The sequence below is a fragment of the Cucurbita pepo genome, chromosome LG04 (assembly GCF_002806865.2).
Source record: "Cucurbita pepo subsp. pepo cultivar mu-cu-16 chromosome LG04, ASM280686v2, whole genome shotgun sequence".
In the NCBI taxonomy this organism is placed as follows: domain Eukaryota; kingdom Viridiplantae; phylum Streptophyta; class Magnoliopsida; order Cucurbitales; family Cucurbitaceae; genus Cucurbita; species Cucurbita pepo.
Genome location: NC_036641.1, coordinates 851,925 through 879,815, shown reverse-complemented (window position 1 = coordinate 879,815; position 27,891 = coordinate 851,925). Strand labels below are relative to the sequence as shown.

Genomic DNA, 27,891 nt, shown 5'->3' with positions numbered 1-27,891 from the left:
CGGATGTGAGAATTTTGTGGTTGCATGGTGAGTTTTGTATGACGCTATCCAAAACCTTAAACAAAAATACTCCATAGGGGATACATTGAATACCGGAACCGACCCAACCTAACCCAAATTTTTAGGATTGGGCTCGGTTTTTTTAGAACCCGATCCAATTCGAGTTAGGTACTGGTTCAGTGGGTAAAGGATCGGGTCAACCCGACCCAATTTGATCATAAAAGAATCATCGTTCTTCATTTACTTCTTTGTTCCTCTTCATCGTTCATCCTTCTTCGTCTTTTGGTCATCCAACTCATTCTTGTTGGATGATAAAAGTCCCACATCGGCTAATTTAGGGAATGATCATGGGTTTATAAGTGAGGAATACTAACTCATTGGTATGAGAAAGTCAAAAGCAAAGCCATGAGAGCTTATGCTCAAAATGGACAATATCATACCATTGTGGAGAGTCGTGTTCGTCTAACATGGTATCAGAGCCATGCCCTCACATCCTCAAATATGGAACAAAGAACTCCTAAAGAAAAGGAGCCAAGCCCCTCCTTGAAGGCAGTCAAAAATTTCGGTTTATAAGTGAGGAATACTAACTCCATTGATATGAGGTCTTTTGGGGAAGTCCGCAGTCAAAAATTTCGGTTTATAAGTGAGGAATACTAACTCCATTGATATGAGGTCTTTTGGGGAAGCCCAAACCAAAGCCACGCGAGAGCTTATGCTCAAAGTGGACAATATCATACCATTTTGGAGAGTCGTGTTCGTCTAACAATTCTAAGTTCTTTCTTCGTCCAATTGCTTCTCTTCGTTATTCAACGGTTATTCACCCTACGCTTTATTGCTCACCTCACCGAGAATGGCATGAAGAAGCTCAATTCTTCGCTACTCACTTTGGCTCTTTCGTTCTTCTTCATTTTGATTTTTGGCTCTTGTTTGTGGTTTCATTGTTTGTTCGAATACGATATTCCATGAATTAACAGACGGAACTGCCGAATTTGGATACAGTGTTGGGCTTCCGGTTTTGGGCTTTAGGCCCATTGACGAAGCTGGATCTAGCGTTGGGCTTACGGATTTGGGCTTTAGGCCCATTGACGAAGCTGAATCAAATGAAGCTACCAGCATTTGTGCGCCACTTCCGTCTTCTGTTCTCTCTTCTCCGACTGTGTTTAATCAATCACGACAAACAAAGTTTTTTCTTTTCTTCTTTTCTTCTTTTCTTCTTCTGCCATCGCAGTCAGATCAAGATTCGCCTTCCATATCCACTCGCCATTGCATCTGTAAGTTTTTGTTTCTTCCATTTCCACTTCCTCTTTCCTCTCATTCTCAATTTTTTGGTTCTCCGGTTTCAAATTGTTATCCTCCAAAACCCTAGCCTTCTGTCACTCCTAGTGCATGCATATCCGATTTTCTGGATTCTGTGTTTGTTCTTCGTCGGTTCAGGCGTTTACTTCCTTGTTGTTTTTTTTTTTTTCCAGCTGTTAGGTCCTTTTGTTCGTTCTGTTAATTTGGAGGAGATTGAGCTGGTTCATCTTCTGTTTCATTGCGGTACGGTTTCTCTATTTTCTTTTGAACGAACTGCCGTTTTCAACATTGGTACTGTTGTTTAAGGACTTGTCGTTACTCGTTACGATTTTTATGAATTTTTCGTTGGAAATTTTACTGCCTTTGTGAGTTTAATGCGAAGGAAATGCTGATGCGTGTGTTTTTACTTTGAATTAGAATTGGATGTGGCAGGTGCATTTCTGTGAGAAGTGTTAATGCCAGTGCTCTATATGCTAGAAGATTGTTATGGATTTTTAAGATGAAGCTGAGTGAATAATGTCTGACACTGTTATCAGCTGAGCTTGTGTTTTTTGTCGTTTGTTCAGAGCTCTGATGAAATTGTTATGGACTTGATAGTGTTGGACATTTATTTGTGAGTTTTGTTACTTTGTATGTTATAAGAGCTCGTTTTATATTAATTTTTAAGGTAAAGATGAGCAAATAATAGTTACCACTGTTTCTTGTTTGACCATTTCTTGTTTTTTTCTCCTGTTCAAAGCTCTGAAGAACTTGCTACAGACTTGAATGAGCGATGGTCGTTATCTTTTGATGTTAAAAGTAAAATGCTGCTTTGGAATAGATCCTCAAAATTGCTTCTGCGGATGGTAACGACCAATTTAATCAGCTTCTATATAATTTAATTGAGAAATTTGTTAATTCTTTTGATAGTGTAAAAAGAATCAAATTTCCAGGTTAGGTTTTTGGGTTCTTAATTTTATTTTTGTAAGGGCAATGCAACAAGAACCATGCATTTATATGACTCCTAGATTTTGAATATATATGTAATTGATAACCATCATGGGTTGTCTTGATGATCCTTAAGGTCTAATATAAATAATAAATAACTTGGAGGGAATGAGTTCAAGTTATAATGAATGCATAAGTTTCTTAGACAGCCAAATGTAGTAGTGTAGGGGGTTGTCTCATGAGATTAGTTGAGGTATGCATAAGCTGGCCTAGAAATTCATGAAAATCCAATAAAGAATATAATAAATAATTATGTATTTGAAAGTACATTGTGTTGCGTAGCTCAAAAAATATTGCACTGGAATGAATGTGCTTATATGATTTATGTTAGAATTTGGTGCCCATAAGAATGCTGGATATGGCCATGCTGTACTTTCTTGCTGTTATCCGGAACTTATGATCATAGCTTTGTCAATTAAAAGAAAATATCATCTTGAATTATCTGGTAGTTGTAGCTTCATATTCATTTTGATTTGGGGTGATTCCAGTCTTCTTTATGATTTTACGGTTGTTCTATCATATATGTTCATATTGACCAAAAGATGATCTCCCTTTAGTTTGAATTTATAGTTTGAATTTTTCTTTTAAATATGTTTGTGGCTTTGTATTACTACTCATTCTTAGTTGCTGAGGTTTTATTTCACGTAGTTTCTATCTTTGCCGATAAGCCTTGTTAATGTATCCCATCACCTAAATCTAGCTGATGTCTTATATTTTATGTTACAACAGAGTAGTTGATTATGAACTGCAAGATTAGTTGATTATGAGTCGCCTAAATCTGCACTAGTTGATGGTGGAAGCATTTCAAACTGAACCCCAACCCGTGTTTTGAATCCATTTGCCTTGCTCGTTATTTTCCTGGAGTATGGATGATGGCCGGCAACATGAAAATGGGAGGCACAAGCTAGATTATTTCAGAGGGAGCCCCTCGCCTGTAAGCTTCCTATTCTTTTGTTTTGTCTTTTTTAATTTTTACTTTTAGTGCATCCAATTAAGCATGCCCTCTTTAATTAAATTAAATGATTTGGAAATGATGTATGCAGTGGAATATGATGCCCCCGCATCATGTAAAGGAACCAAATGCCTTGGTCATGAATAAGAAGATCATGTCCATTATAGCTGAGAGAGATGCTGCTATTCGGGAGCGAAATTTAGCACTATCCGAGAAGAATGATGCATTGGCTGCACGCAATGAGGCTCTCCGGCAGCGTGATGAGGCATTTGCGCAGCGTGATACTGCATTAATGGAAAGAGACAATGCTCTTGCAGCCCTTCAAATTCGTGATAATTCTTCTAACTTTCCTCTCAGCAGTGGGATCCAACGGAAAGCAAAGCGATCACACTATTTATCTAATCATATGCCAAACATGACTGAAACTCCCTATGGTACAAAAGATGTGCAAATAACTGATGCCTTTCCAATTACAGTTATAGCATCTGAAGCTGTTAAGTCTCAACAGGGAAAGCAAACAAAGGACAACAAGACAGTTTCATCAAAGGCTTCAAAGCTGCCCAGGAAAAAAGTCGGTGAAGATTTGAATAGACAGGCGGCGACCGATGGCACAAAATACAGAACTGACTGGGATGGTCAGGATGTGGGTTTGAATCTTGTTAGTTTTGATGACTCTTCTATGCCAGCACCAATTTGCTCCTGCACTGGACTTGCAAGGCAGTGCTACAAATGGGGGAATGGGGGTTGGCAATCATCGTGTTGCACCACCCATATGTCCATGTATCCACTTCCACATATGCCTAATAAACGCCATGCCCGCATGGGTGGGCGCAAAATGAGTGGAAGCGTTTTTACAAAATTGCTTAGTCGGCTAGCAGCAGCAGGACATGATCTGTCAGTACCAGTGGATCTTAAGGACCACTGGGCGAGGCATGGTACGAATCGCTACATAACAATCAGGTAGCTAGGAAGTAACTTCAAGAGGAGTAGAACATTTTGCAGAGGTCCACGGGGTCTGTCGAATATTTCAATCGGTAACATGACTCGACTGAAGTGAGTTTACAACGAGGTAGCGCTCTTCCCTTGTGTTGGCATAGGCAATAGGCATTGTGATTAGACTGAACCTGTATGGACCAGAGTAGATTGGGGATGTTTGTAGAGTATGGCCATAAGAATGCGGCAGTTTTTTGTGCAAATTCCTTGGAGGCTCGTTGTGGGTTGCCGCCCTCCACTTTTCTCCAATTGCCAAATTCCCCCATTAGAATTTAAGATAAGTGGAACTGGAGAATGTAGAATCAAGAATGGATCTGGAATGATGAGAATGAAGGTGAGTTCATTTGATTATTTGTATTTCTCATACCTGCTAATCTGTTATTACCTATGCATTCAAAAAATGACTTTCAAGTATAAGGGTTTGGGGTTGATGAGTAGATGCTGAAATGGCGGTGCGGTCGGTGAATCGGGTCGGGTGCTTACGTTAATTGGTAACTTTGGTCTAGCTGGTAGAGAATATCCTCCCCTCCAGCTCTTTTTGCACTCAAAATGGAGTGAGAAGCTTCATTTTGCCTGGTTAGTATCATTCTTTCTCGGTTTTCCTTCTCCATCTTTATACCAATTGCCCCATTTGCTCCATATGCGTCCTTAATAGCTGAAACCCATTAGTAGTCTCAGGTGGTTAGTTTTCCCAAACAATTGCATCATTTTCTTCTTTTCCTGATACATGAATTCGAGTTCTTTGTCGACCTTGATAGGTAGCACCTACTCGAAATTTCTGGTTTCGAGTTCCCATTTAAACAAGAGATCAAAATTCAAACCTCTGATTTAGATTAACCGAGTTGAGCTCGAGTTAGCACTCTTTTAAAGTTGTCACTGCCTAATTGTTTTTAGGCTGTATTGACTTATGAGAACTCGGCATCATTTTTGCCATTTTCTTCGGACATTAGAATTCAAGCTCGTCTCGATCACTCACGCTCGTCTCAAACTTCGCTCAAATTTGGCCTCACTCAAAAGTGATAGTGTAGATTAGTTTTACAATAAGTTAGATTTATATTGCTATTTTAGAGATTGGGTTTTTTAAGTTGGTCTGATTTAAAAGACCAAAAACCAAAATGCAATTAAAAAGTTTGATAAAAAAAATTTCTTCTTATTTTTAAATTTTCACAAACATTTTAAAAGAGTCCAAATTTAAGAAATTATTAAAAATAATATTTTTAAAATTCTATTTCTTTTTTTTTTCCCCTCAATTTTATGTATGTATTCTATATATTATTACTAGTATTTAAATTTTGCTTTAGCTCTGAAATTGTATTAAATAATATAATGTTTTTATATTTACTTCAATGCATGTTATATATATTTATTATATTATATATAATAATTTCTATTTCAACAAAAAAAAAAAAAAAAAAAAAAAAAAAAAAAAAAAAAAAAAAAAAAAAAAAAAANAAAAAAAAAAGTATAAATAGGAAATAGGAATGTTGTTATCAAACAACTTTTATAGTGACCAAACAACTTGGCCACTACTTACATTTTGATTCGAGTCATTAACATAAATGACTAAATTTTCATAGACTTTTCCACCAAATTTTGCCTTTTTGGAGATTGCCCCAAAATATTTATGTCCTAATCAATAATGTGCATAAACTTCCTTCCAAATCACAATATATTGTCATGAGAATATTACCATTTACGTCGTAAAACTAATCTCGTAATTTTGATCCCTAAGTACGATTAGTGAAATATAATTTATTGTTAACTCGGGATTTAGTTAGCGAAAGGTACGACTTCTCTGAAAATATATATGAAAAAGCAAGTATGATAATTGATACATTTTTTTCTTTGGATCTCTCATGTCAAATTGATGTCGACTCCAAATCTAAGAGACAAAATTGAATTTTTGAAGTATCGAATAGTATATTATAATAGAAAAATGAAATATGAGACCGAGCTTTTCACTCTACGAGCTGAGCTAGAGAAGCCCATTGACAAAGCCCAAAATGTTAACCTATTACACAAACTTAGTACATGACCTTAGAGAATAGTAATCGAGACACTTTAAAACTACGGTGAGAGCGTCAATTTGGCTAGATTGTGACTTAGTATAAAACGCCTCCATTAGTTCGAGCACAGTAGAATCGTGAGAGACGATCAGAGGATGAGACCCCTAATACTCTTGATCGATCCATACTCGAAAAGAATTCTCTCTACCTCGTGGACATCTCAAAGTAAGCGAGAATCTCCCTTTTCTTTTAAATTACAATATGGTCAAAGGCGTGGAGAAGAGGAATTGAATTAATTTGGTAATGGAAGCCATAAACTGCGGAATTCCCCTAAATTCCTCACTGGATTAAATATTATTATTATTATTGGTTTTCACGGTGTGATTTAGCTCTTCGTGTCTCGACTTCACGGTGTGAGGTCCCTTTTGCATCGAACATATTTCTACCTTTTCGTGCCTTAACTTTCTTTCGAGTCGGAATCGCTAACATTGTGTCTCCACACCACAACTCGGTTCCTTTTCTAAACTCCAATTAAGACCGACTCTAGCTTCTAGCCCTTTTCTTTATAGTACACGAAAAGAGCTGTGAGAGAAAATGGTTTCTTCCAGGTCAAATTTCTCTTCTTCCCTTTTGAAAATTATGAATTTCGAAATCATCTCGTCTTCCACTTTTAGAATTAATCACTTCCGTTATAATAATTTTAAATAAACACTGAACTTTCGATATTATAATATTTATAAAAAATATTAAAAAAATCGAAAAAATTATAATATAGATGAACTATCAAATCATTAGGGATTTGAAGACGTTTCAAATTAATTGGATGTACATATTTAAAGTACTATTATTTCTTTTTTATTACAAAAAGAAAATAATTAAATTATATAATATATAATAAGGAAAATGACAAAAAAGGACATTTATTGTCAAAACATTAATGGGCCCTCCCTTATTATTATTGTATGGCCCATTACCCTTTATTGAGATTGGATAAGTTTTTTTCTTTTTTAATTAAAAAAAGCAAAAAGCAAAAAGATAAAGTTTTTGCTTTTTTTTTTTTTTTTCTCTCTCGAACCGCTTGGAGCTTGCCACGTGTCCTACTATCTCTCATCACGTGCTCTTATTGCCCCATTCCGTTCGGGCTCACGTGATAGTGAAATCGACGGTCTAGTCTTGCCACGTGGAGAGCATCGCGTACCCTTCGGAGTTTCTTTTTTATTTTTATTTTTTTTCTTTTTCAATTCAAAATTTCAATTAAACTTTAAATTTGATTCCTATCATTCTAAACTGTTATTATTGGTTAAATATTTAAAATAAAACAATAAATATTTTACCAACTAATAAAAATTTAAATAAATGACCTGAACCAACTCCGTCCAAAATATTACGGTGAGTTAGGTTGGATTGGGTTCATTATTTATCGAGCATTGTTTAGGTTGAAAAATTTTACGACCCAAATAATTGAGTTGAGTTAAAAATATTTCAACCTGACCCACGAATACCCATCAACAAAACATGCAAAAGATCTCGGGTTGGTTCTGTTACAGTAGTCTTTACTCTTACAACTGATAAATAGGTAATATAGTCATGTAGCAAACGTCTATCAGATCATCAAATATGAATTTCAAATCTTGGCCCGAAATACAAAAGTTGGGATATTATCGGTTTTATTTTATTTAATATTATTATATTTAAGGAGGGAAATTTATTGAATTAAAATATATATTGAAGAAAATATCCAAAAATTCTGACACAAATTAAAGAAACTGATAAAATAACAAAATAGTTAGGTAGAGAGAGAAAACGTTTGACTTTGGAGTTTGGTTGAGGAGAGAGAGAGAAATGATTTTGAAATTAAATAACAAAAAAACAATAAATTTTATTTTTTAAATATTAGTAATCCGACCAAAAACAAAGACAAAAATTAAACCTTTGACCAATAATCATTCATATTACTTGTCATACATGCATGGGTAAAGTTTACGGCTTAGGGTTTACATTGAATTTTGAAAACTTGGAAAACTGGACCAACCGAACTCAAATCACGAGGGTTGGGTTAGGTTAGGTTAATTTTCTTGACCTGAGTCGATTCAGGTCACACCTTCACCTCTCATCACAACACTTAGTATTACTCGGCCCTTGCACTCTGCACTCCCACTCACGCTCAACAAATTTCTTAACCCTCGTAGAAATGCAGATACTAGTCATAGTCGCTTGTTCTTGTAGCACTCAACAGGCGGAAGACTACTCGCTCGAAGCTCGCCCTCAAAGCACCCAACAGACGTCTCATAGACGCCCACGCTCGCTCTCGTAGTCTCAGAGGCCCTCACAATGACACAGTTGCATTATCCACCAACCCAACCCGACCTGATTCGATCGAAAAATAGAGAGTTGGGTTAGGTTAGGTTGTGAAACAATTTTGAGTTACTTGGACTACCACCCTAAATAACTCGAAATAATAATAATAATTACAAAAAATATATATATATTTTTTTTTTCACATAAAAATTATTATTATTATTATTAAAAAAATTTAAAATAAGAATAATTTTAAGATTTATTTAAAATGAAAGTAATTAAACAACAAAAATAATATTTTAATCTAAATCATCCCATTTTTATATTATTTATAAAAGAATTTAAATCTAAAAAAAATGGTAAATTGAAAAGGAAGGGATGTGGAAAGAAGACAGGCAAACGTGTTTGGCTGAATCTGTTGGTCTCCTTGTTAGGTAAATTGGGCACGACATTTGGTTCCCACTTATCTTAATTAATACACAAAATAAGAAATAAAACTATATAATATAATATAATACAATGTATAATTAATCATATTTGATATTTAATGAATAAAAATATAATTCATTTACGTGCTTATGTTGGGTGGTGGATGCCCCCATTTATATTAATATCATAAACAAAATAAATATCTTCTTAATTAGCGTTCACATATCTCGATTTTCTTTTATATATATATATATATATATATGGATATTTTAAAATTAATTAAAAAATCAATTATTATTATTACTTTAATTAAAAAACACGAGGAGATTTAGTCGAAGAATAATGTCTTAATTAACTAAATTATGCTTAGACAATATCTTATATCTCTTTGTATTATTTATTTAGAGTTCATAATTAGAAGACGAAAGAGCGTGTATTATTATTATTATTAGTATTATTATTATTAGTATTATTAATAACTTAACGTGATCGAACATTAGTTGGAAAAGGTAGGTCATTCGAGATTGAAATTTTTGTATCTATTATAAAATAAACGAACTCGATAAAGTTTTTGCTACCTTAAATATTTTATCATGTCAACACAATCCTTGTGAAGAATCCCTGCCCAGATTTTCGTAAAATTAAATGGAGAGTTTCGGAGTGATGAAGATTGAAATAAGAGACAACTCTTCCTATCTAAAGAGTTATAAGCTATTTAAGCGGTTCGGTTGTTTTTTATTTATAGTTATATAATGTTACTCTCAAATTGCTTTTGAAAATCTCTCTGCCCTGCTTTTTAACGTCAAAACGGGGTTGGAGGTTTGAACATACGTTGTCCAATCGTAGTCGACGTGAATTCAAGTTGGCTTGACTCACTCGAGAACGAGGGCAAGTGCTGCACAATCACAAATTATGATAAAGTGGTATTAAAAAATATATATATATATATATTTTGGACGGATTATAAAAAAATAATAATAATAATAATTAAAAAAAAAGTCAAAGGGCTCCTCGTAAAACGTGTTCTAAATAAAATACAAAAAATAAAAAATAATAATAATTTTACGTTTCCATTGCCCACAAACCAAAAACAGAATCCTCTTTTAAATATTTACTTATTTATTTATTTATAATAATTTCATTTTTTAATATATGTAAATAAATTTCAGATTTTTTTTTTTTTGTCAAACGTGCAAGCAATTTTTTTCCATTAAATTTAATAAAATAATATGAATTATTTTTTGGGCTAACTTTAATGGTAAGCGACTAACGATTCATAAATCTATGCCTTTGCCCTACTAATTCATATATATATATATATATATATATATATATATATATATATTCATTTATTTTATTATATAGTTTTTTTTTACGATCATTTACATTAAAATTAATGTTCAAAATCATTAACATTAATTTATTTTATTATATATTTATTAGTTTAATTCTTGAAGAAGAAGGCTATAGAGTCTCATTAATTTAGCATACATGAAAAGATATAAATTATTTTAAAAAAATTAAATATAATTTTTGTTTGAAAATATTAACTTAGACACTAATATTCCGTTTAATAATAATTTAATGTTTAATTTTTGTTTTTTTAATTATTATTATTTCATAAGTAAATATTTAAACTCTTTACCAAATTTTAAAAAAGAAGTAAATATATCTAAAATATTAGATAATAAAATATTGAAGGCGTAGTTAATTTTTAAAATAAAAAATAATTATCAAATAAAGTTTAAAAAATTTCGATAATAAACATATTTTGATTCTTAATATATGAAATTAAAAATATTAGAAAGTTTTGTCGATATATATTAAAATCTAAAAAATTATACTTTTAACCGAGATGTTAGTGTATAAACTTGGAATTTTTAGATTAGAATTTTTCAATTTTTTTTTTATTATGTTGGTTAAATGGCTACCATATTTACAATATAATTAATTCAAATTACAAATAAATCCTCCCCTTATAGAAAATTAAAATTTTAAATGGCAAAAGACTTATTATACCCTCCCAACACAATTAGGCACAATTAATTTACCCTTTGTTGACAAAGTTAGGTTAATTTATTTATGAGACAAATATTGCAAGTTTTAGCTTTTATTAGGTTTTTGTTTGGATTTTTTTAGTTGAAATTGATGTGTACGTGGATTGAGTTGAGTCGGGTTAGGTTTAAACAACCGATTCCAATCGAACAGTCAAACCCAACTATAAAATTTTTAGATTGGGTTAAATTTTTGTTGAAATTAATGACTTTTGAATAGAGTAATTGTGGGTTAGGTTGGCTCGAGTAAGATTGAGATATTTTTTAAACCCACATCAATTGGGCGACCGAACCCACCATAAATTTTTTAGATTGGGTTGGTTCGAGTTGTTTATGAAATTTATTTAAATTTAGTGGTTAAACTTAAATTGGAATTTTAAGATTCGAACCTACCCTCCTTAAGTCAATAATATATACCTAAATGAATTAAGCGCGTGTATATATATATATATATATATATATTTATTTATTTATTAATTAGAACATTATATATTTGTTAAAATAAGAAGATAAGTATAACTAAAACCTAACAAAACATAGACACTACAAATATTTAAATTACCAGGGGTAAAAAATAATTTACCTCAGTAAAAACTAAAACAATTTCCATATTTTTAATAACAAATATCAATTAATTCTTTTTCGAAATAATGAATTTTCCAGTTTTGTTATTTCTTTTATTTTTGTATGCTTATAAATGGAAATTCCACTGTGGAAAAGAAAAAAAAACCATTATTTTTACTATTTGAAAAAAATAAATTGTAAATTCCAAGTTACCTTATCGGACATGTAATAAAAAAAAATAAATAAATAAATAAAAGAGAGAGAGAGAAAAAAAGAAAGACAAATGAGGTCGGAATGAAATTGAAATGAAGGGGAAATGCAAATTTGGATGAAAGGCAGATTCTTATTAAATACACGCGTCCGCGTTATGAAAATCGGCTTAGCAGGGGAGTGGTCGTCGTCATTAGAGAAAAATATAGAAAAATTTTAGAGAGAGAAATCGCCGGCGTGTTCTTGGGATTCCCGTCGGGGAATTAGTTTAAAGCTCTGCCGCTGTTTTTGACCGGAAATGCTTCTTCTTCTAGAAATGGTGGAGAATTAGAACTGAAGCCTTGCTGTTAGGTTGAACGTGGCTGGCTTTCGTAGACGCCATGGTTGAGTTTCTTACTACTGGCTAGGAGGTATTTCTTACAGCCACAAAATGTCCATTATTGTCAATGAAGAATCATTGCTTTAATTTTTAACGTTTTGTAGCTGTTTAAATTGTTTCAGTGATTGTTTAGGTTCAGTTTGTGAAATTTTCTTTGTTTTAATGTGTTGCAGATTGAATGGGCGATTGTTTGTGTTTATGATTGGAATTCAATTTGCGTAGTTTTTTGAAGTGGTGATTTAGGTTTTTTCTTACTCGAGCATTATCATTCGGAGTTACGTTCGTGTTTTAGGCGAAATGAGTGATACTGCAGATGCTCATACTGATAACGCACGAAATCTTCAATGTTCGTTTGGAACATCTTCCTCTGCTACTGTAAATCATCATTTCTCTATGGATCAACTTAAAATTTCTCAAATGAACTGCTCACAAGGCCGTCCACAGCATTTTAAGTCGAATTTTCTTGGAGATAATAATAGAAGAATCGGGATACCGCCTTCTCCCAACTCATCGCAGATCCCTCCAATTTCACCGTACTCTCAGATCCCGATGTCGCGTCCGATGAACCAGCAAAGTTATCATCCAGTTCCTACTCATTCCCGATCGTTATCTCAGCCTGCTTTTTTCTCTCTCGATTCTTTGCCTCCTTTAAGCCCGTCCCCGTTTCGTGATTCTCCATCTACATCGAATTCAGATCAGGTTTCTGCAGACACATCAATGGAGGACAGGGATGCCAGTTCACATTCTTTGTTGCCTCCCTCACCTTATATGAGGGCCAACTCTTCTAAGATGGGAGATGCTTTACCCCCTCGTAAGGCCCATAGGCGGTCTAATAGTGATATACCATTTGGATTTTCTTCTATGATTCAGTCATCTCCTCTTCTTCCTTTTAGTGGCTCAGGCGGATTGGAGCGATCAACAACTAGTAAAGAGAATGCCGGCGTGTTTAAGCCGGCGAGCCAGTTTGTTAAAAGAGAACTTAGTTTGGAGAAAAGCACTGATAACAATTTGGAAGGAATGGGTGAAAGGAAGTCCGAAGGGGACACTGTGGATGATTTGTTCTCTGCTTATATGAATTTGGATAATATTGATTTGTTCAATTCCACAGGGACCAATGACAAGAATGGTCATGAGAATCGAGAGGATTTGGATAGTAGAGGTAGCGGAACGAAGACGGGGGGTGACAGCAGTGACAATGAAGCAGAAAGTAGTGTAAATGAAAGTGGGGATAACAATCAAATGCCTGGCTTGTATTCCTCTGCTGAGAAGAGGGAAGGGGTCAAACGGACTGCAGGGGTAGATATTGCTCCAACTACCCGACATTACCGGAGTGTCTCCATGGATAGTTTTATGGACAAGTTGCAGTTTAGTGACGAGTCGCCCAAAATGCCTCCTACACCGCCTGGCGTTCGTCCAGGGCAACTTTCTTCAAACAACCTAGCTGATGGTAATTCAACTCCATTCAGCTTGGAGTTTGGTAATGGTGAGTTCAGTGGGGCTGAACTGAAGAAGATTATGGCAAATGACAAACTTGCTGAGATTGCATTAGCTGACCCCAAGCGTGCAAAGAGGTATATGTATAAATTATGTCATCAACTAGTTTACTGAAACAATTTAATCCATTAGTTATTAATCTTGAGGTACTGATTTACTTCAGGATCTTGGCGAACCGTCAATCTGCTGCTCGATCGAAAGAACGAAAGATGCGGTATATATCTGAGTTGGAGCACAAGGTTCAGACTCTTCAGACAGAAGCTACCACGCTGTCTGCTCAACTCACGCTTCTACAGGTAGAGGTTTTGAGTGATGAAAATTATTTTCTATTTCCATTTTCCTGTGCCTAAGTTTCGAGGTTTTACCGTGACTATTTTATATTCAGCGAGACTCTGTTGGACTTACAAACCAGAACAATGAGTTGAAGTTTCGTCTCCAGGCCATGGAACAGCAAGCACAACTACGGGATGGTATTGACACTTTTTCTCTTAATTTCTTTGCTTCCATGCCTAGTTGAAAGGTTTTACATCTCTGCTTCATTGCTTTCTGTATATATTTAGCATTTGTTAAATTAGTTCTCTGAAACCCTTCTTTTAGTCTTGTACTTTCACTATTGAACCATGCATCCGTCTTGCTGGCATGGCTGCAGTTTTCAAACATTATAATTATCCAATAATCGGGAAATGTTACTCATTGTTTTACCCACTATCGTAGAGCCCACTAACAAATATTGTCTGTTTTGGTCCGTTTCCACACCCTTATAAGAAATGTTTTATTTTCCTCTCCGACCAATATGGGATCTCACGATCCAATCCACTTGGGGGCCAGCATCCTCGCTGGCATACTGTTCGGTGTCTGGGTATGATACCATTTGTAACAGTCCAATCCCACCGCTAGCAAATATTGTCTGCTTTGACCCGTTATGTAACGCCGTCAGCCTCATGGTTTGAAAATCCGTATGCTAGGGAGAGGTTTCCACACCCTTAAATGTTTCGTTTTCTTTCCCAGTGGGAAGTCACGTGCTCCGACACTTTCCATGCAAGTTGATACAACTCCCGTAGCAATTTACCCTCGACCTTTTTAATGCCAAGGAAGGGGATAGAGTTTCTTCTCAGTACTTCCTCCCCCCTAATTTTGTGGGCATCTCTATCATTTATCTTCAAGTTGGAGCTCCCTCCTTACAATTGTAGAAAAGGATACTCGATGTGACTCCCGTAGATTCCATCGTAATAGAGATCTGGCTATGGTACCCGTCCCTTCCAAGTAGACGAACACGAAAGGGGCGGGAAGAAAACGTGCAACCATTAGAGAGCTCCTGAATTTTCAAATTGTAGTCTGCTACTCTTGGGGTTGATATGACTTTCCTAAAACTATTCTCATTCGGAATATTAGGAAGAACCAGAGGCGTTGCCAACTTGGTGATCCCTTAAACCTTTACCCTTCTTTGGTTATTCTTCAGAAACAGAACTTTCTTCTATTAATTTATAAAATCCACTCGGAGTTCTAAAGATGGTTGGGCTTCGCTGGATGATTTCTTATTCCTTAGAAGGAATCTTTCTCTGTCAGAGAAGAGCAAGTTTTTCTTTGTGGAATCTCTCTTTAGGCAAAATCAATACTCAAAGATGGACCCCAAAGAAAGCTACTCCCACGACTTTTATCTCTGCCCAACCAGTGCTACTTTGCTTAGCAGTCCCGGTAACTTAACAAGAACTACAATCCAATAGAACAAAACCAATGCCATAATTACAACAAAGCCTATTTTCCTTCATTTTGTCTAATTGAAAAACGTTTCCGAACTTGCTAACTGTCACAATCGTGCTCTAGCAGTAAAGGAAAGCAATAAAGTGATATAACACATAAGGGTTTTGGCATGCAACGGACATGCGGCCATGTGCAACACGCCTTGGACAAGCATGACCGTGACACTAAATACTAACCTCTTTCTTAGTACATTTTGTTCATCAATAAAATTGTTTCGTAAGGTATAAAAACGTCGGTGAGACGTTTCACAATCATGGAAAGCCTTGAAACAATGCTGTCACTCCTCCGTTAAGCATATAAATTATGGTTTAGAGCTGAGTTTCTGGAATTAATTTCTTATCAAATGTGACAGCTCTAAACGAAGCATTAACCGCGGAGGTTCAGCGATTGAAGCTCGCTACGACTGAGATAAACTCGCAATCTCATCCCTCAAACAGGGTAATGGCTCAACCTTCAATGAATCAACATGGACTCCAGCTTCAGCAGCAGCAGCAGCAGCAGCAGCAACAACAACAGCATCATGTGCAGCAGAATGGCAATGGAACCACAAAACCAGAGTCCAACCAATAATTTTTTTGTTTGGAAAATGGTTGATCTTCATCGTCTCTTTGATCATCTTTTTCATTTATAGAAAATATATTCATTAATTTAAGCTAGCTTATTATTTTGCATTTGTCAAATATCCACCCCAACAGCCTTTCTTCATTTTATGCTTTATTCTCAATTGTTTAGTGAGTTTAGGCAATCAAAAGGAGAATACTTGATGATAATTACTTTATTTATATATGATACTGGTTCAATTGTGAATTTGGTTGAATTGATTCGATGTCTATATAGTTTGTGTTTGAGTCTCGGTAAGTAGTTCAACTACTGGAGTGCAATCATGGTTGGACCTATTATTTCATAAAATTTTCCTTGGGCTCTAATTTCCAGTTCGAGAAAGTTTGAATGTGCAGTACTTAAAACACAGGACCCATGCAAGCACACATGGACCTACTAGGCGGGCTCATATTGTTAAGAGATCATCACTAAATCAATAAGGTCATACTCAATAATTCCGTTCTCTCCAACATTTTAAGAAAAAAATCTAGATATTTTAGAAAAAAAGATTTAGATATTAGAATAAAGATATCAAGTTATTTTAGAAATAAACAATTACATAATTTAAGAATAAACCTGGTGTAGATTGTCTGTCCTCGTGTATTGTAATCTCTTTTTTATTATTCTTATTAAAGAATGTGAGTGTTTCGCACAATAGAGTTGTGTTCAACATGTCTATGTACCTCCTGGGCCTGACTACAGGCTAACGCATGCTCGGGCAGTCATACGCCACAGAAGGAAAGAATCATGTAAAATATTATGATGTATGCATACATACTAATTATAATGGGGAAATATTCCAACTCTCGTGACATACAAATTGCTTGAGGTCCCATATTTTCAAATCATATTTTCATTCCTTTCATGACATAACGTTCCTATGAGACATGCATACGTACACTTATGGTTAACAGACATGACTTATTAATGTAGTGTGAACATGATATCATAATACATGCGACGTGATATATGGAAAGTCCAAGCATCATTAACATTCATATCATAACATATGATAATAAAATACGAAATGTACAGGGGCCCCAAGGTATGTGTCGTTCATACAGATAGAGATGTCCACGAGTGCATATAGGGAAACTTTTCACATCCCATCCCCGCCCCTTTTTTCATTCCCTATCCCCGTGAAATTGTCTATTTATTTTTACAAGAATTGGAGCAGAAATTACTAATGGAGAATGCACGGCAAATCATCCAACCAATCCTATCAGCGTACAACTGTAAAACGACTTAAACTAAAGAAGATAATCAACCAATCCCACTCTACTTTTGAACTGGGATTTTCCACCCCATATGATGGTTCGGGTTGAGTTTATTGGATTTTTTGGATATCGGTTTTTGAATACCCGGACCGACCGTTTACTTATTATTCCTTAGTTATTTTTAAAAAAATTACAATTTTATCAATAAAAAAAAAACAAATAAAAATGAAAGAAAATTTATAAAATTTCTAAGTTTGTGTAATATATAGATAAATCTTCCATTTATGGTGAATTACAACATTTTATAAGTTGTCGTTGACTTTTATTATTATTTGAGAGGGCATATTTGGTAAAAATGAAAACAAAAACATTATATATATGTCTAAATTTGATGGACCAATATTTATAATGAATATATTTATTTATTTATTTATCGACTTTGTTACTTACCAAACTTATGTCCCGAATTCATATTAAGATTTAAATTTTGGATTCGATGGCTTTGGCATCCTTACGAGGGTGTATACAAATTGAGTTGGAGAAATCTTTTAGACCGATCATAAATTTTAAGTTTGTTAGTTTTAAAATCGTGAGGCTGACGATGATACATAACAAACCAGACATCTACTAACGGTGGGCTTAAGCCGTTATAAATCGTATCAATGTCAGTCACCGGATGATGTATCAACGAGAACGCTAACCCCCAAAAGGGTGGATTGTGAGATTCCACATCGGTTGAAGACGAACAAAACATTCTTATAGAAACTAAGCATTCGTGTGGAAACCTCTATCTAAAAAACGTGTTTTAAAAACAATGAGGCTGAAGGCGATACGTAATAGGCTAAAGCAAACAATATCTGGTAGCGGTGAGATTTGGTTGTTATAATGAGGTTGGTGAACGTGAGTAACCTTAACAACCCAACCCAACCTTTGTTTTCGTGATTGATTGTTAGATTTAATGCGTAATTGATAAATGATAAAAAGTAAAAATAAATTGATAAATGTTACTAAATTTAGTGGTAAAATTTGACAATTTTTTTAAAATGAAAAGGTAAGAGTATGGAGTGTCACAACCGCACTCTTGATAGCAGTTGACTTGTGATTGTGCGGCACTCACTTTCCAACGACAAGTGAGCTAAGCAAATTCGTTCTTACGTCGCCTATGGCCAAGCGACGTATGTTTGAGCCTCTGGCCTCGGTTTAAGAAGAAGGTTTTAGAAAACGAGGCAGAGAGAGATTTTTGGAAGAGAAATTTTGAAAGAGACCGTTATATATGCAAGCAAGAGAGTAACAACAACGGCTCACAGTATATAACTATTGGTAGAGAGAAGTTGACAACTAGTCATATCTCCTATAGTACATTTTGAGGCATTTCATGTCGGGTAGACCTAAACATGATTTTTTCGAAACGTCATACTCCCTAGACATACAAAAGTAAAACACTATAATATGGAAAGATATGGAGGGGTTGACTTGTGCATGTGGCCATGGACAACACGACTTGGACGAGCATGACCGAGAGCATATTAGAATTTAATGCACTAATATTAGAGATTAATTGTTAAATTAATTCATGGGAAAATTTGGGGGCGATAAGAAATTCGGTCGGAATGAAATTGAAATGTAGGTTAAATTCAAATTCGTCCGAAATGCAAATTCTTATTAAATTCACGCGTACGTGTCATGAAAATCGGTGTCCCAGTAGTCGTTGTCGTCGTCCTCCTCCTCCTCTGTCAGAGAAAAACTGCCGAAGCGATTTTTAGAGAGAGAGGAATCGCCGGCGTCCTCGCGATTCCCGCCGGCGAATTTCTATATGAAGCTTGCTGTTCGTTCTGAGCGGAAATGTTTCTCTCAATGGCGGAGAATTAAGGTTTTTTTCTTTTAGACTCTGCCGTTTTGGAGACGGAGGTGGCTAACTTTCCGGCGAGGGCATTGTCGAGAATCTGGCCGGATTAGAGTGGTTACTGCCTTGGAGGTATTTCTAACAGATGCGGAATGACTATTTTTGTCAATGAAGATTCATTGCTTTACTTTTGAATGTCTGTAGCTCTTTCATGTTGTTTCAGTGATCGATTAGGTTTGTTCTGTGAGGTTTGACTTGTTTTAATCTATTACGGATTGTTTGTGTTTATGATCGGGATTTTGGAACTCAACCGGGGTATATCTGTGGTGGAGTTGCGTAGGTTTTTGAAGTGGTGATTTTCTTGGGCATTATCATTCACTGAGACGTCGTTGTTTGAGGCGAAATGGGTGATACTGGAGAGGCTAACACTGATAACATGCGAAATCTTCGATGTTCATATGGAGCATCTTCTTGTTCAACTGGAAATCTTCCTTTCTCGATGGATCAACTCAAAATTTCCCAAATGAACTGTTCACAAAGCCGTCCGCCGCACTTTCAGACGAATTTTCTTGGCGATGATAGTAGAAGAGTTGGCTTACCTCCTAGTCCCAACTCACCGCAGATCCCACCAATTTCACCGTATTCTCAGATCCCGATCGCGCGTCCGATGAACCAGCAACGTTATAACCTAGTGCCTACTCATTCCCGATCGTTGTCTCAGCCTTCCTTTTTCTCTTTCGATTCTTTGCCTCCTTTAAGCCCGTCTTCATTTCGTGAGTCCCCAACTACATCGAATTCAGATCAGGTTTCTGCAGACACATCAATGGAGGATAGGGATAACAGTTCAAATTCTTTGTTGCCTCCCTCACCTTATATGATAGCAAATTCTTCTAAGATGGGAGATTCTTTACCTCCTCGTAAAGCACATAGGCGGTCTAGTAGTGATATCCCATTTGGATTATCTTCAATGATTCAGCCATCTCCTCCTCCTCCTCTCCCATTCAGTAGCTCTAGTGGATTGGAGCGATCAACAAGTAGTAAAGGGAATGCTGGCATGTTAAAGCCGGCCAGCCAGTTTCTTAAAAGAGAACCTAGTTTGGAGAAAAGCGTTGACAACAATTTAGAAGGAAAGGGTGAGAAGAAATCCGATGGGGACAGTGTGGATGACTTATTTTCTGCTTACATGAATTTGGATAATATTGATTTGTTCCACTCTTCTGGGACCAACGGTAAGAATGTTCATGAAAATCAGGAGGATTTGGATAGCAGGGGTAGTGGAACAAAGACAAATGGGGGTGACAGCAGCGATAATGAAGCAGAAAGCAGTGTAAATGAAAGTGGGGATAACGCTCAAATGCCTGGATTGAATTCGTCCGGTGAGAAGAGGGAAGGGATCAAACGGACTGCGGGGGGAGATATTGCTCGAACTACCAGACATTACCGTAGTGTCTCCATGGATAGTTTTATGGACAAGTTGCAGTTTGGTGACGAGTCGCCGAAAATGCCTCCTACACCACCTGCTGTTCGTCCCGGACAACTTTCTTCAAACAACCTAGCTAACGGTAATTCAACTCCGTTCAGCTTGGAGCTTGTTAATAGTGAGTTCAGTGGGGCTGAACTGAAGAAAATTATGGCAAATGACAAACTTGCTGAGATTGCACTAGCCGACCCCAAGCGCGTAAAGAGGTATATGTATAAATTATGTCATCAACTAGTTTACTGAAACAATTTCATCCATTGATTGTTGATCTTGAGCGATGAATTTACTTCAGGATCTTGGCAAACCGTCAATCTGCTGCTCGATCAAAAGAACGAAAGATGCGGTATATATCTGAGTTGGAACACAAGGTTCAGACTCTTCAGACAGAAGCTACCACACTGTCTGCCCAGCTCACACTTCTACAGGTAGAAATCTTGAGTGTTAACAATTATTTTCTATTTCCATTTTCCTGCTGCTAAATTCTCTGTTTTCCTTAATTGCTCTGCATTCAGAGAGATTCAGTTGGACTTACAAACCAGAATAATGAACTGAAGTTTCGTCTCCAAGCCATGGAACAACAAGCACAACTACGGGATGGTATTGACACTTCTCTTTACTCTTTTCCGATTGTCCATGAGTTGATGCTGTTTGAAACTCTGTTAGCCATTTATTTCTTGAAAATGACCTTCTATATACTTATCCCATTGATTAGCTTAGTTCTTTGAAGAACCCACCTTGGAGCCTTCTATTTGAGGCTTTGAACCTGTGTTCTTTTCACTTCCTAGGCCTTAGTTATGAGATGGTATAATTGTAATGTCAATCCGAGTTCATACCACTCTCCAGTACATTGATCCCGAATGTTACCTGTTGTTTTACTATTTTCGTGCAGTTAAGAACTTATATTAAGAGGTGCTGGTAGGTAGTAATGGGCCCTAGGTGTTACAATCGCATTTTTCTTCGCAGCGGATTTGGTGATTGTGCAACACTCACTCTCAGCATTGAGTGAGTCAAGCCAACTTAGGATCGCATTGCCTACGGTTGGGCAACGTATGCTCAAGCCTTTGGCCTTGGAGAATGTTTTAGAAAACGGGGGCAGTGAGATTTTGAAAGAGAGTTTGAAAGCAAGATGGAGAGAAAGATTGAATATATGACTTCTAGCAAAAGGCCATATATAATGGCTTAAATAGAATATAACTTCCGGGGTAGAGAGAATTTGATAACTAGTCGCATCTCCCTATTGTACATTTTGAGGCGATTCAAGTTTGGTAGGCCTAGATGTGATTTCTCCGAACGGTCATATAAAATCTAGGTGGGAGGAGTTGACGACTAGTCGCATCTCCCTCCAGTACATTCTGAGGCATTTCATGTCTACTAGGTGTAGACATGATTTTGCAGAAACGTCATACACTTATAAAAGACAGGAAGGAAATTATACTTCATGAAAGCAGTAAAGGAAAACGATAAAGTGATCTAAGGCAAAGGTTTTGGCATATAACAGGTATGCAGCCATGAGCAACATGCCTTGGACAAACATGACCGTGACACTAAACATCCTAGAATTCACGGCTAACTCCTATGACACTAGCTTCCTTCATTGTACATTTTAACTTGACGCTGTTGTCAGCATCTTACTCCCCTTCTTTCTAGCTTGTAGACTGTCGACTCGAGTTTTAAAAGTTAGGACTCCAATTGTGGAATTCAGTTATGCTTCTGATGAAATATTCATCGTTCTTTATCGAATGTGACAGCTCTAAACGAAGCCTTAACCGCGGAGGTTCAGAGATTGAAACTCGCTACAACAGAGCTAAACGCACAGCCGCATCCCTCTAATGGAGTAATACGCCAACCTTCGAACAGTCACCATAGCAACCAGCTTCAGCTTCAGCAGCAGCACCATCACCAACAACAGCAAGAGATGCAGAAGCAGAATGGGAGTACAGCCACAAAACCAGAGTCCAACCAATAATAGTTCGTTGAAAGATGGATGAGGAGCTTCAGTGTCTTTTTGATCACCTTGTTCATCAGCATAACTGTAAGCTATCTCCTTCTTAAACAAGAAAATGAGTGTAAGCTAGCTCATTATTATTTTTCAAATGGTAGTCTTTTCAAAGTTATGTACATCACACACTTAACTTTATGCTCTTTTTTAAGTACTTGGTTGATTAATTACTGGCTCATGCTTCCTGATCTCACATTACAATCTTGTTTACTTTAGTGGGTTTGTTGAACACGACTCTCTACCATGGTATGATATTGTCCACTTTGAGTATAACTGATGTGGAACTTTCATCCATCCAACACCTCCCCTCGATTCCTTTTTTCTGTTGGAGTCTTTTGTTTCACATTTGAGAATTCTATTGACAGAGTTAAGTTTAGGGCATGACTCTGATATCATGTTAGATGAATTCGACTCTCCACAATGGTATGTTAGATGAATACGACTCTCCACAATGGTATGTTAGATGAATACGACTCTCCACAATGGTATGTTATTGTCCACTTTGAGCATAAGCTCTCATGGTTTTGCTTTGGACTTCTCCAAAAGGCTTCATACTAATGAAGAGAGTATTCCTTGGTTATAAACCCATGATCATTCCCTCAATTAACCGATGTGAGACTTTCATCCAACATAGTGAACGCGTTCTTATTTAGGGTGCACTCGGTTGGTGATTTGAAGACGAAAGTTTGGTTTGTGATATCATCAAGTTTTAAATGGTATTTAGTTGAAGTTTAACATTATCCATTATATGAAATATTTAAGATTATTAATGTAATCTTAAATAGTATATGGTTGATATACGAGAAGATTATATTCAGAAATAGCCCAGAGGGTTCCAATGAGACCACAAGTACTTTATCATGATAACACTATTGAAACGATTTATTTTATAATTGTTATAAATGATTTGATTCGAACCGTTTATGAGTACAGACATGTGAGTAGAAATATTTTATAATGAATTTGTATAAGACTATATCACGAAATTTAAATGATGTAATATTTAAGTTTAGAGATGTCCATTTAACTCGCGGGACCAGCTCCAAATGAGACGAGAAATCCCTTTTTAAATAGAGAATGAGGGAGGGAGAAGAGATTTTTCTTCATTTGCCAAACGTGATCCCCATGTCCAACCCACTCACTCCTTGAATATATACGTGTACTACGTCGTAATATAGAAATTTGAGTTTTTAAAAATTATGCTAATCGTTATATTGTAATTTTATTTACGAAAATATATTAAATTTATTAGGATATAAATTATAATTAAAATAAGAAAAAGATTGAAATAGAAGTTATTTATAATTAGTTTTTCTATTTTAAAATTAATAAAAATTTAATTGAGATAGATTTAATATTTAAATTTATAAATACATATGATCCATAATTAGTGTATTAATTTGTATTTATTATATTTCTACAAAAAGAGGGGGCCAGCCGATATTTGCCAAATTAATTAAAACACTACATTATACTACACCTCCACTTTTTTAATAATTTACCCACCCATTTCCATATTTTCCTGCTACCATTAAAATCTCCAACTCCTAAAATTCCATTTTTATCCTTTGCGCTCAAGGATAATCTTGTCATTCATCTTTATCTACAACATTTTTAAATATTTTTAAGATTAAATTAATAAAAATACCCTAATTTTGTATTTATTTTTTTAAAAAATAACTTAAAAAAATTGAACTAAAACCCATATTTATTTTTAAAAAAAAATAACTTTACAAAATTTGAATTAAAACCGTTTTTTAGAAGTTAAATTTTTTTTTACGGGTTAGTACTACGTCTAAAATATGATTATAAAATTTTAAAAGTAGCATTATCACCGTAAAAACAAAAGTTTAAAATTTTTTACTTGAATGAAAATCGTATATCGACGGCTTATATATTATCTCTAATTTATTAATATAAAAATATTTTAAAAGTTTTTATTTTTATTTTATTTTATTATTATTATTTATTTTATTTTTGAAGTTTTAAGGGTATTTTTGATAATTTTGTTATATTTTTGAGTTTTCACGTTACTTATGGGAGTGGGTCCCACCGGTCCGTGAAAAGCGGTCCAGACTAAAGCGCGTGGATTTAGGTTGCGACGTCGTTTTGCTCGTCTTCTTCCCTTCTCTAAAGTCTCTCTTCTGCTTCTTCTGAAAGGTAAGACAGAGATAGCAATGGAGATTCTGAAGGTTTGCTTCATTCTTCTCTCGACGGCGTCGTTTTTGTGGCTATCGGAATCAGTTTCTCTCACGTCGGATTACTACCAGAAATCATGCCCGGAATTCCGCCAGATTATCCAACAAACAGTCACCAACAAGCAGATCACAAGCCCTTCCACCGCCGCTGGAACTCTCCGACTCCTCCTCCACGACTGTCTCCCCAACGGCTGCGACGGCTCTGTCCTCATCACCTCCACTCCATTCAACAAAGCTGAGCGTGACGCCGACATCAACCTCTCTCTCCCTGGCGATGCCTTCGATGTTGTCGTTCGGGCTAAGACCGCACTTGAGCTTGCATGTCCCGACACTGTCTCCTGTGCTGACATTCTTGCGGTTGCCACTCGTGACCTCGTCACCATGGTCGGTGGACCTTACTACAACGTTCTTCTCGGTCGCCGAGATGGCCGTGTCTCGGAAGCTTCGACGATTCCTAATGCTCTGCCGCTGGCTACATCGCCGATGTCTGAGATCATTGATATTTTCACATCTCGCGGGTTTACTGTGCAGGAAATGGTAGCGTTGTCTGGTGCTCATACGATTGGCTTCTCGCATTGTAAGGAATTCAGCGCTCAGATCTATAATTATAGCAAGTCGCCTCCGTATGATAGTCAGTATAACCCTAGATTTGCGCAAGGGTTGCAGAAGGCTTGTTCTGGTTTCGAAAATAATCCTACATTATCCGTTTTCAACGACATTATGACTCCCAACAAGTTTGATAACTCTTACTTCCAGAATCTACCTAAGGGATTGGGGATCTTGAAGTCCGATCATGGATTGTATGACGATTGGAGGACAAGGCCGTTCGTGGAGGCGTATGCGGCGGATGAGAACAAATTCTTCAGTGATTTTGCTCGGGCGATGGAGAAGTTGAGTAATTATAAAGTTATAACAGGGAACCAAGGGGAGATTCGGCATCGATGCGATGCGATTAATTGAACTCGGAGGATTCTGTTAGTCATAATCCAATTTGGAGACAACTGCATCAGGTTGAATTCAAGATCATTTAGGTTTGGTTCTTTCTGATTATGAGCATATGAAAAATCCGTATACTTCCTTCATCAATTGTGATATTTGTGCCAATATATACATGGTTAATTGTTTGGTTTGGGTTCTGGGTTGTAATCTTTGTATTCTTCTAGTGCGATTTTATACTTGTGTTGTTGATGATCAGCTTCTGTATGATGTAGCCTTGTAGAAGAAGAGTGTAAGAGTTCACAGTTTACTTACTTCAAAAAGAATGTCATTCTCTTGCTTCTTTGTTTTCCAACTCTTGTCCTGTGATTTGAGACTTGATCATGGTGCTAGTTCATAACATTTGATTTGAGCTGATTGCATTGTTTGTGATACTTAATATTCAATCTTGGAAGCTCTCTGTTGGTTTCATTTCTCAGAAAGAAATAGAATCAAAGACCCTTTTTCTTCTTCTGTTCTTAATATTCTTGATAATGCTGAAGAATATGCTTGAATCAATCTATTCTACCTAACAGCCATTTGGGTTTATATTCACTTGGAAATTCAAACTTGATGATATGATCAAAACCCTTTTAGATTTGGGTACTGTTCTTGGCTGTGTTCTTAACTATTCCAGGCTTTCTTCAAGCTTTTGGAATGGCAATGCCCTCATGGAAGATGCTGCTACACAATGATTGAACAGGTAAGTGAGTTTTATCTATTGCATATGATCTTTTTGCCCAATTTTTGCTTGGAATCTTATCTTTTTTACACCTTTTATACTGCCTCAATTTTGGTGCAAGAAAGAACAGTTTAGAATTTTGAATTCTGGTAGAAAACTTTTGCTTGAAGCAAAAGGGGTTTCAGAATACTTGTTTAGCATATTGTTGAAATTCTTTTGATTACTTGTTAGACTTGTCTTCTGCTTGGTTGTCTCTTGGTGTTATCCTCTGGCTATAAAACCTGCTTCCAGCTCTGTTTCCATATGCATCATTTTGAGCTGGAATTCTCTGTCCTAGAAAATCATAGGTTTGGCAAGTTCATGGAGTCTCTAAATATATCATATATTTTTATTTTTTATTTGCCAGAAATGGTTTAAGGTCAAGAAGTATTGATTAGCCAGATGGGTTTTATATTAAAAATAGATATGGGGGTGGGTTTTTGTTTTTGTACCTCAGACTATTGGTAGAGACAATTCTTTTTTAATATTAAATTATAGGTAGATGACCCTCACGACTTGAACTCGGTTTTTTTAAGTTCTTTAGTATTTACATGTTCCTTATTGACTTGAACTCGACATCAGTTGGAGAGGAAAACGAAACATTTCTTATAAGGGTGTGTGGAAACCTTTCTTTAGTAGATGCGTTTTAAAACTGTGAGGTTGATGGTGATACGTAATAGACCAAAGTGAACAATATCTGCTCACGCTGTGACTGAGCTGTTACAATATGTATTATTATTTTCGTGTTTTGTTGTTTACTCACTAATTTTAAACTGAGTTTAACAGAAAAATCCACACAGTGAAAGGGAAAGTTTGGCTGAAAGGCAATGGTTTGACATTCTCCTCGGTTTTAAAATAATGTCAAACCAAGCTTTTAGGCTTACTTGTCCCCCATCAACATTTTGATTTGAATTGAATGAACTTTATGTCATTGTTGAGAATAAAAGATTTGTTTTTGTTTTTTTTTTTTTTTTTTTTCTATGAGTTTGATAATTAAAGATTTTCTTGGTGCTGACTTTTGAGTGATAATCATATTTAATGGGTGATTTATTTATATGAATTCTATGAAAAATCTTTGTTTTAAAAATAATTTTGATCATGATGGAGGTCCATATAGGAATAATCGATTCACTAATTTCAGGTTAATAAGGGTTTGTTTAGAACTACTTTCTAAGTGTCTTAATTTTTCTAAAATGTTCATTTTGGTATGATTTTTAAACTATATGAAAATGTAGATTCAAAGATTTGACTTGCTTAAACTGAAATTGAAAGAAGACAAACTGATGATACAAATCAGTGAGTTCAAATGTTATATATATATATATATATATATATATATATATATATATATATNTATGTATATGTATATATATATGTATATGTATATATACAAAGTGATGATACAAATCAGAGAGTTCTATATATATATTGTGAT

General features: G+C 35.6%; 4 protein-coding genes across 15 annotated transcripts; all 4 read left to right on the top strand.

Annotated features, from left to right (window-relative positions):
• The first annotated feature begins 1,131 nt into the window (after nucleotides 1-1,131).
• On the top strand, nucleotides 1,132-4,865 carry LOC111793641 (protein BASIC PENTACYSTEINE4-like). 11 transcript variants are annotated; one of them, XR_002814962.1, is made up of 6 exons: nucleotides 1,132-1,271; nucleotides 1,470-1,909; nucleotides 2,036-2,141; nucleotides 3,013-3,217; nucleotides 3,327-4,562; nucleotides 4,667-4,865. XR_002814962.1 is itself a non-coding variant. In XM_023675617.1 (6 exons), the coding sequence occupies exons 5-6, from the start codon at nucleotides 3,149-3,151 to the stop codon at nucleotides 4,197-4,199; spliced, it is 942 nt and encodes a 313-aa protein (XP_023531385.1). In that variant the 5' UTR covers nucleotides 1,132-1,271; nucleotides 1,470-1,539; nucleotides 1,863-1,909; nucleotides 2,036-2,141; nucleotides 3,013-3,148; the 3' UTR covers nucleotides 4,200-4,585. The 11 variants fall into 11 exon arrangements, 9 of the variants coding, with proteins under 9 accessions (XP_023531385.1, XP_023531380.1, XP_023531383.1 ...); XR_002814963.1 differs by having other exon boundaries at nucleotides 4,647-4,865; XM_023675617.1 differs by lacking the exon at nucleotides 4,667-4,865 and having other exon boundaries at nucleotides 1,470-1,539; nucleotides 1,863-1,909; nucleotides 3,327-4,585.
• Nucleotides 4,866-11,955: 7,090 nt separating this feature from the next.
• On the top strand, nucleotides 11,956-16,230 carry LOC111793556. Its single transcript, XM_023675488.1, has 5 exons — nucleotides 11,956-12,199; nucleotides 12,342-13,739; nucleotides 13,826-13,958; nucleotides 14,048-14,132; nucleotides 15,776-16,230. The coding sequence occupies exons 2-5, from the start codon at nucleotides 12,466-12,468 to the stop codon at nucleotides 15,991-15,993; spliced, it is 1,710 nt and encodes a 569-aa protein (XP_023531256.1). The 5' UTR covers nucleotides 11,956-12,199; nucleotides 12,342-12,465; the 3' UTR covers nucleotides 15,994-16,230.
• Nucleotides 16,231-18,950: 2,720 nt separating this feature from the next.
• Nucleotides 18,951-22,740, top strand: LOC111793151 (probable transcription factor PosF21). 2 transcript variants are annotated; one of them, XM_023674901.1, is made up of 5 exons: nucleotides 18,951-19,215; nucleotides 19,424-20,769; nucleotides 20,856-20,988; nucleotides 21,076-21,160; nucleotides 22,312-22,740. In XM_023674901.1, the coding sequence occupies exons 2-5, from the start codon at nucleotides 19,487-19,489 to the stop codon at nucleotides 22,527-22,529; spliced, it is 1,719 nt and encodes a 572-aa protein (XP_023530669.1). In that variant the 5' UTR covers nucleotides 18,951-19,215; nucleotides 19,424-19,486; the 3' UTR covers nucleotides 22,530-22,740. The 2 variants fall into 2 exon arrangements, with proteins under 2 accessions (XP_023530669.1, XP_023530670.1); XM_023674902.1 differs by having other exon boundaries at nucleotides 19,288-20,769.
• Nucleotides 22,741-24,678: 1,938 nt separating this feature from the next.
• On the top strand, nucleotides 24,679-26,135 carry LOC111793153 (peroxidase 63-like). Its single transcript, XM_023674903.1, has one exon. The coding sequence runs from the start codon at nucleotides 24,740-24,742 to the stop codon at nucleotides 25,718-25,720; it is 981 nt and encodes a 326-aa protein (XP_023530671.1). The 5' UTR covers nucleotides 24,679-24,739; the 3' UTR covers nucleotides 25,721-26,135.
• The last annotated feature ends 1,756 nt before the right edge of the window (nucleotides 26,136-27,891 follow it).

Excerpts from the sequence above, each read along its gene's own strand:
- LOC111793556 (XM_023675488.1), top strand. The coding sequence starts at position 12,466 with ATGAGTGATACTGCAGATGCTCATACTGATAACGCACGAAATCTTCAA. Across the intron at positions 13,740-13,825 it reads GACCCCAAGCGTGCAAAGAG|GATCTTGGCGAACCGTCAAT; the intron begins GTATATGTATAA and ends GATTTACTTCAG. Across the intron at positions 13,959-14,047 it reads CTCAACTCACGCTTCTACAG|CGAGACTCTGTTGGACTTAC; the intron begins GTAGAGGTTTTG and ends TTTTATATTCAG.
- LOC111793153 (XM_023674903.1), top strand. The coding sequence starts at position 24,740 with ATGGAGATTCTGAAGGTTTGCTTCATTCTTCTCTCGACGGCGTCGTTT.
- LOC111793151 (XM_023674901.1), top strand. The coding sequence starts at position 19,487 with ATGGGTGATACTGGAGAGGCTAACACTGATAACATGCGAAATCTTCGA. Across the intron at positions 20,770-20,855 it reads GACCCCAAGCGCGTAAAGAG|GATCTTGGCAAACCGTCAAT; the intron begins GTATATGTATAA and ends AATTTACTTCAG. Across the intron at positions 20,989-21,075 it reads CCCAGCTCACACTTCTACAG|AGAGATTCAGTTGGACTTAC; the intron begins GTAGAAATCTTG and ends CTCTGCATTCAG.
- LOC111793641 (XM_023675619.1), top strand. The coding sequence starts at position 3,149 with ATGGATGATGGCCGGCAACATGAAAATGGGAGGCACAAGCTAGATTAT. Across the intron at positions 3,218-3,326 it reads TCAGAGGGAGCCCCTCGCCT|TGGAATATGATGCCCCCGCA; the intron begins GTAAGCTTCCTA and ends TGATGTATGCAG.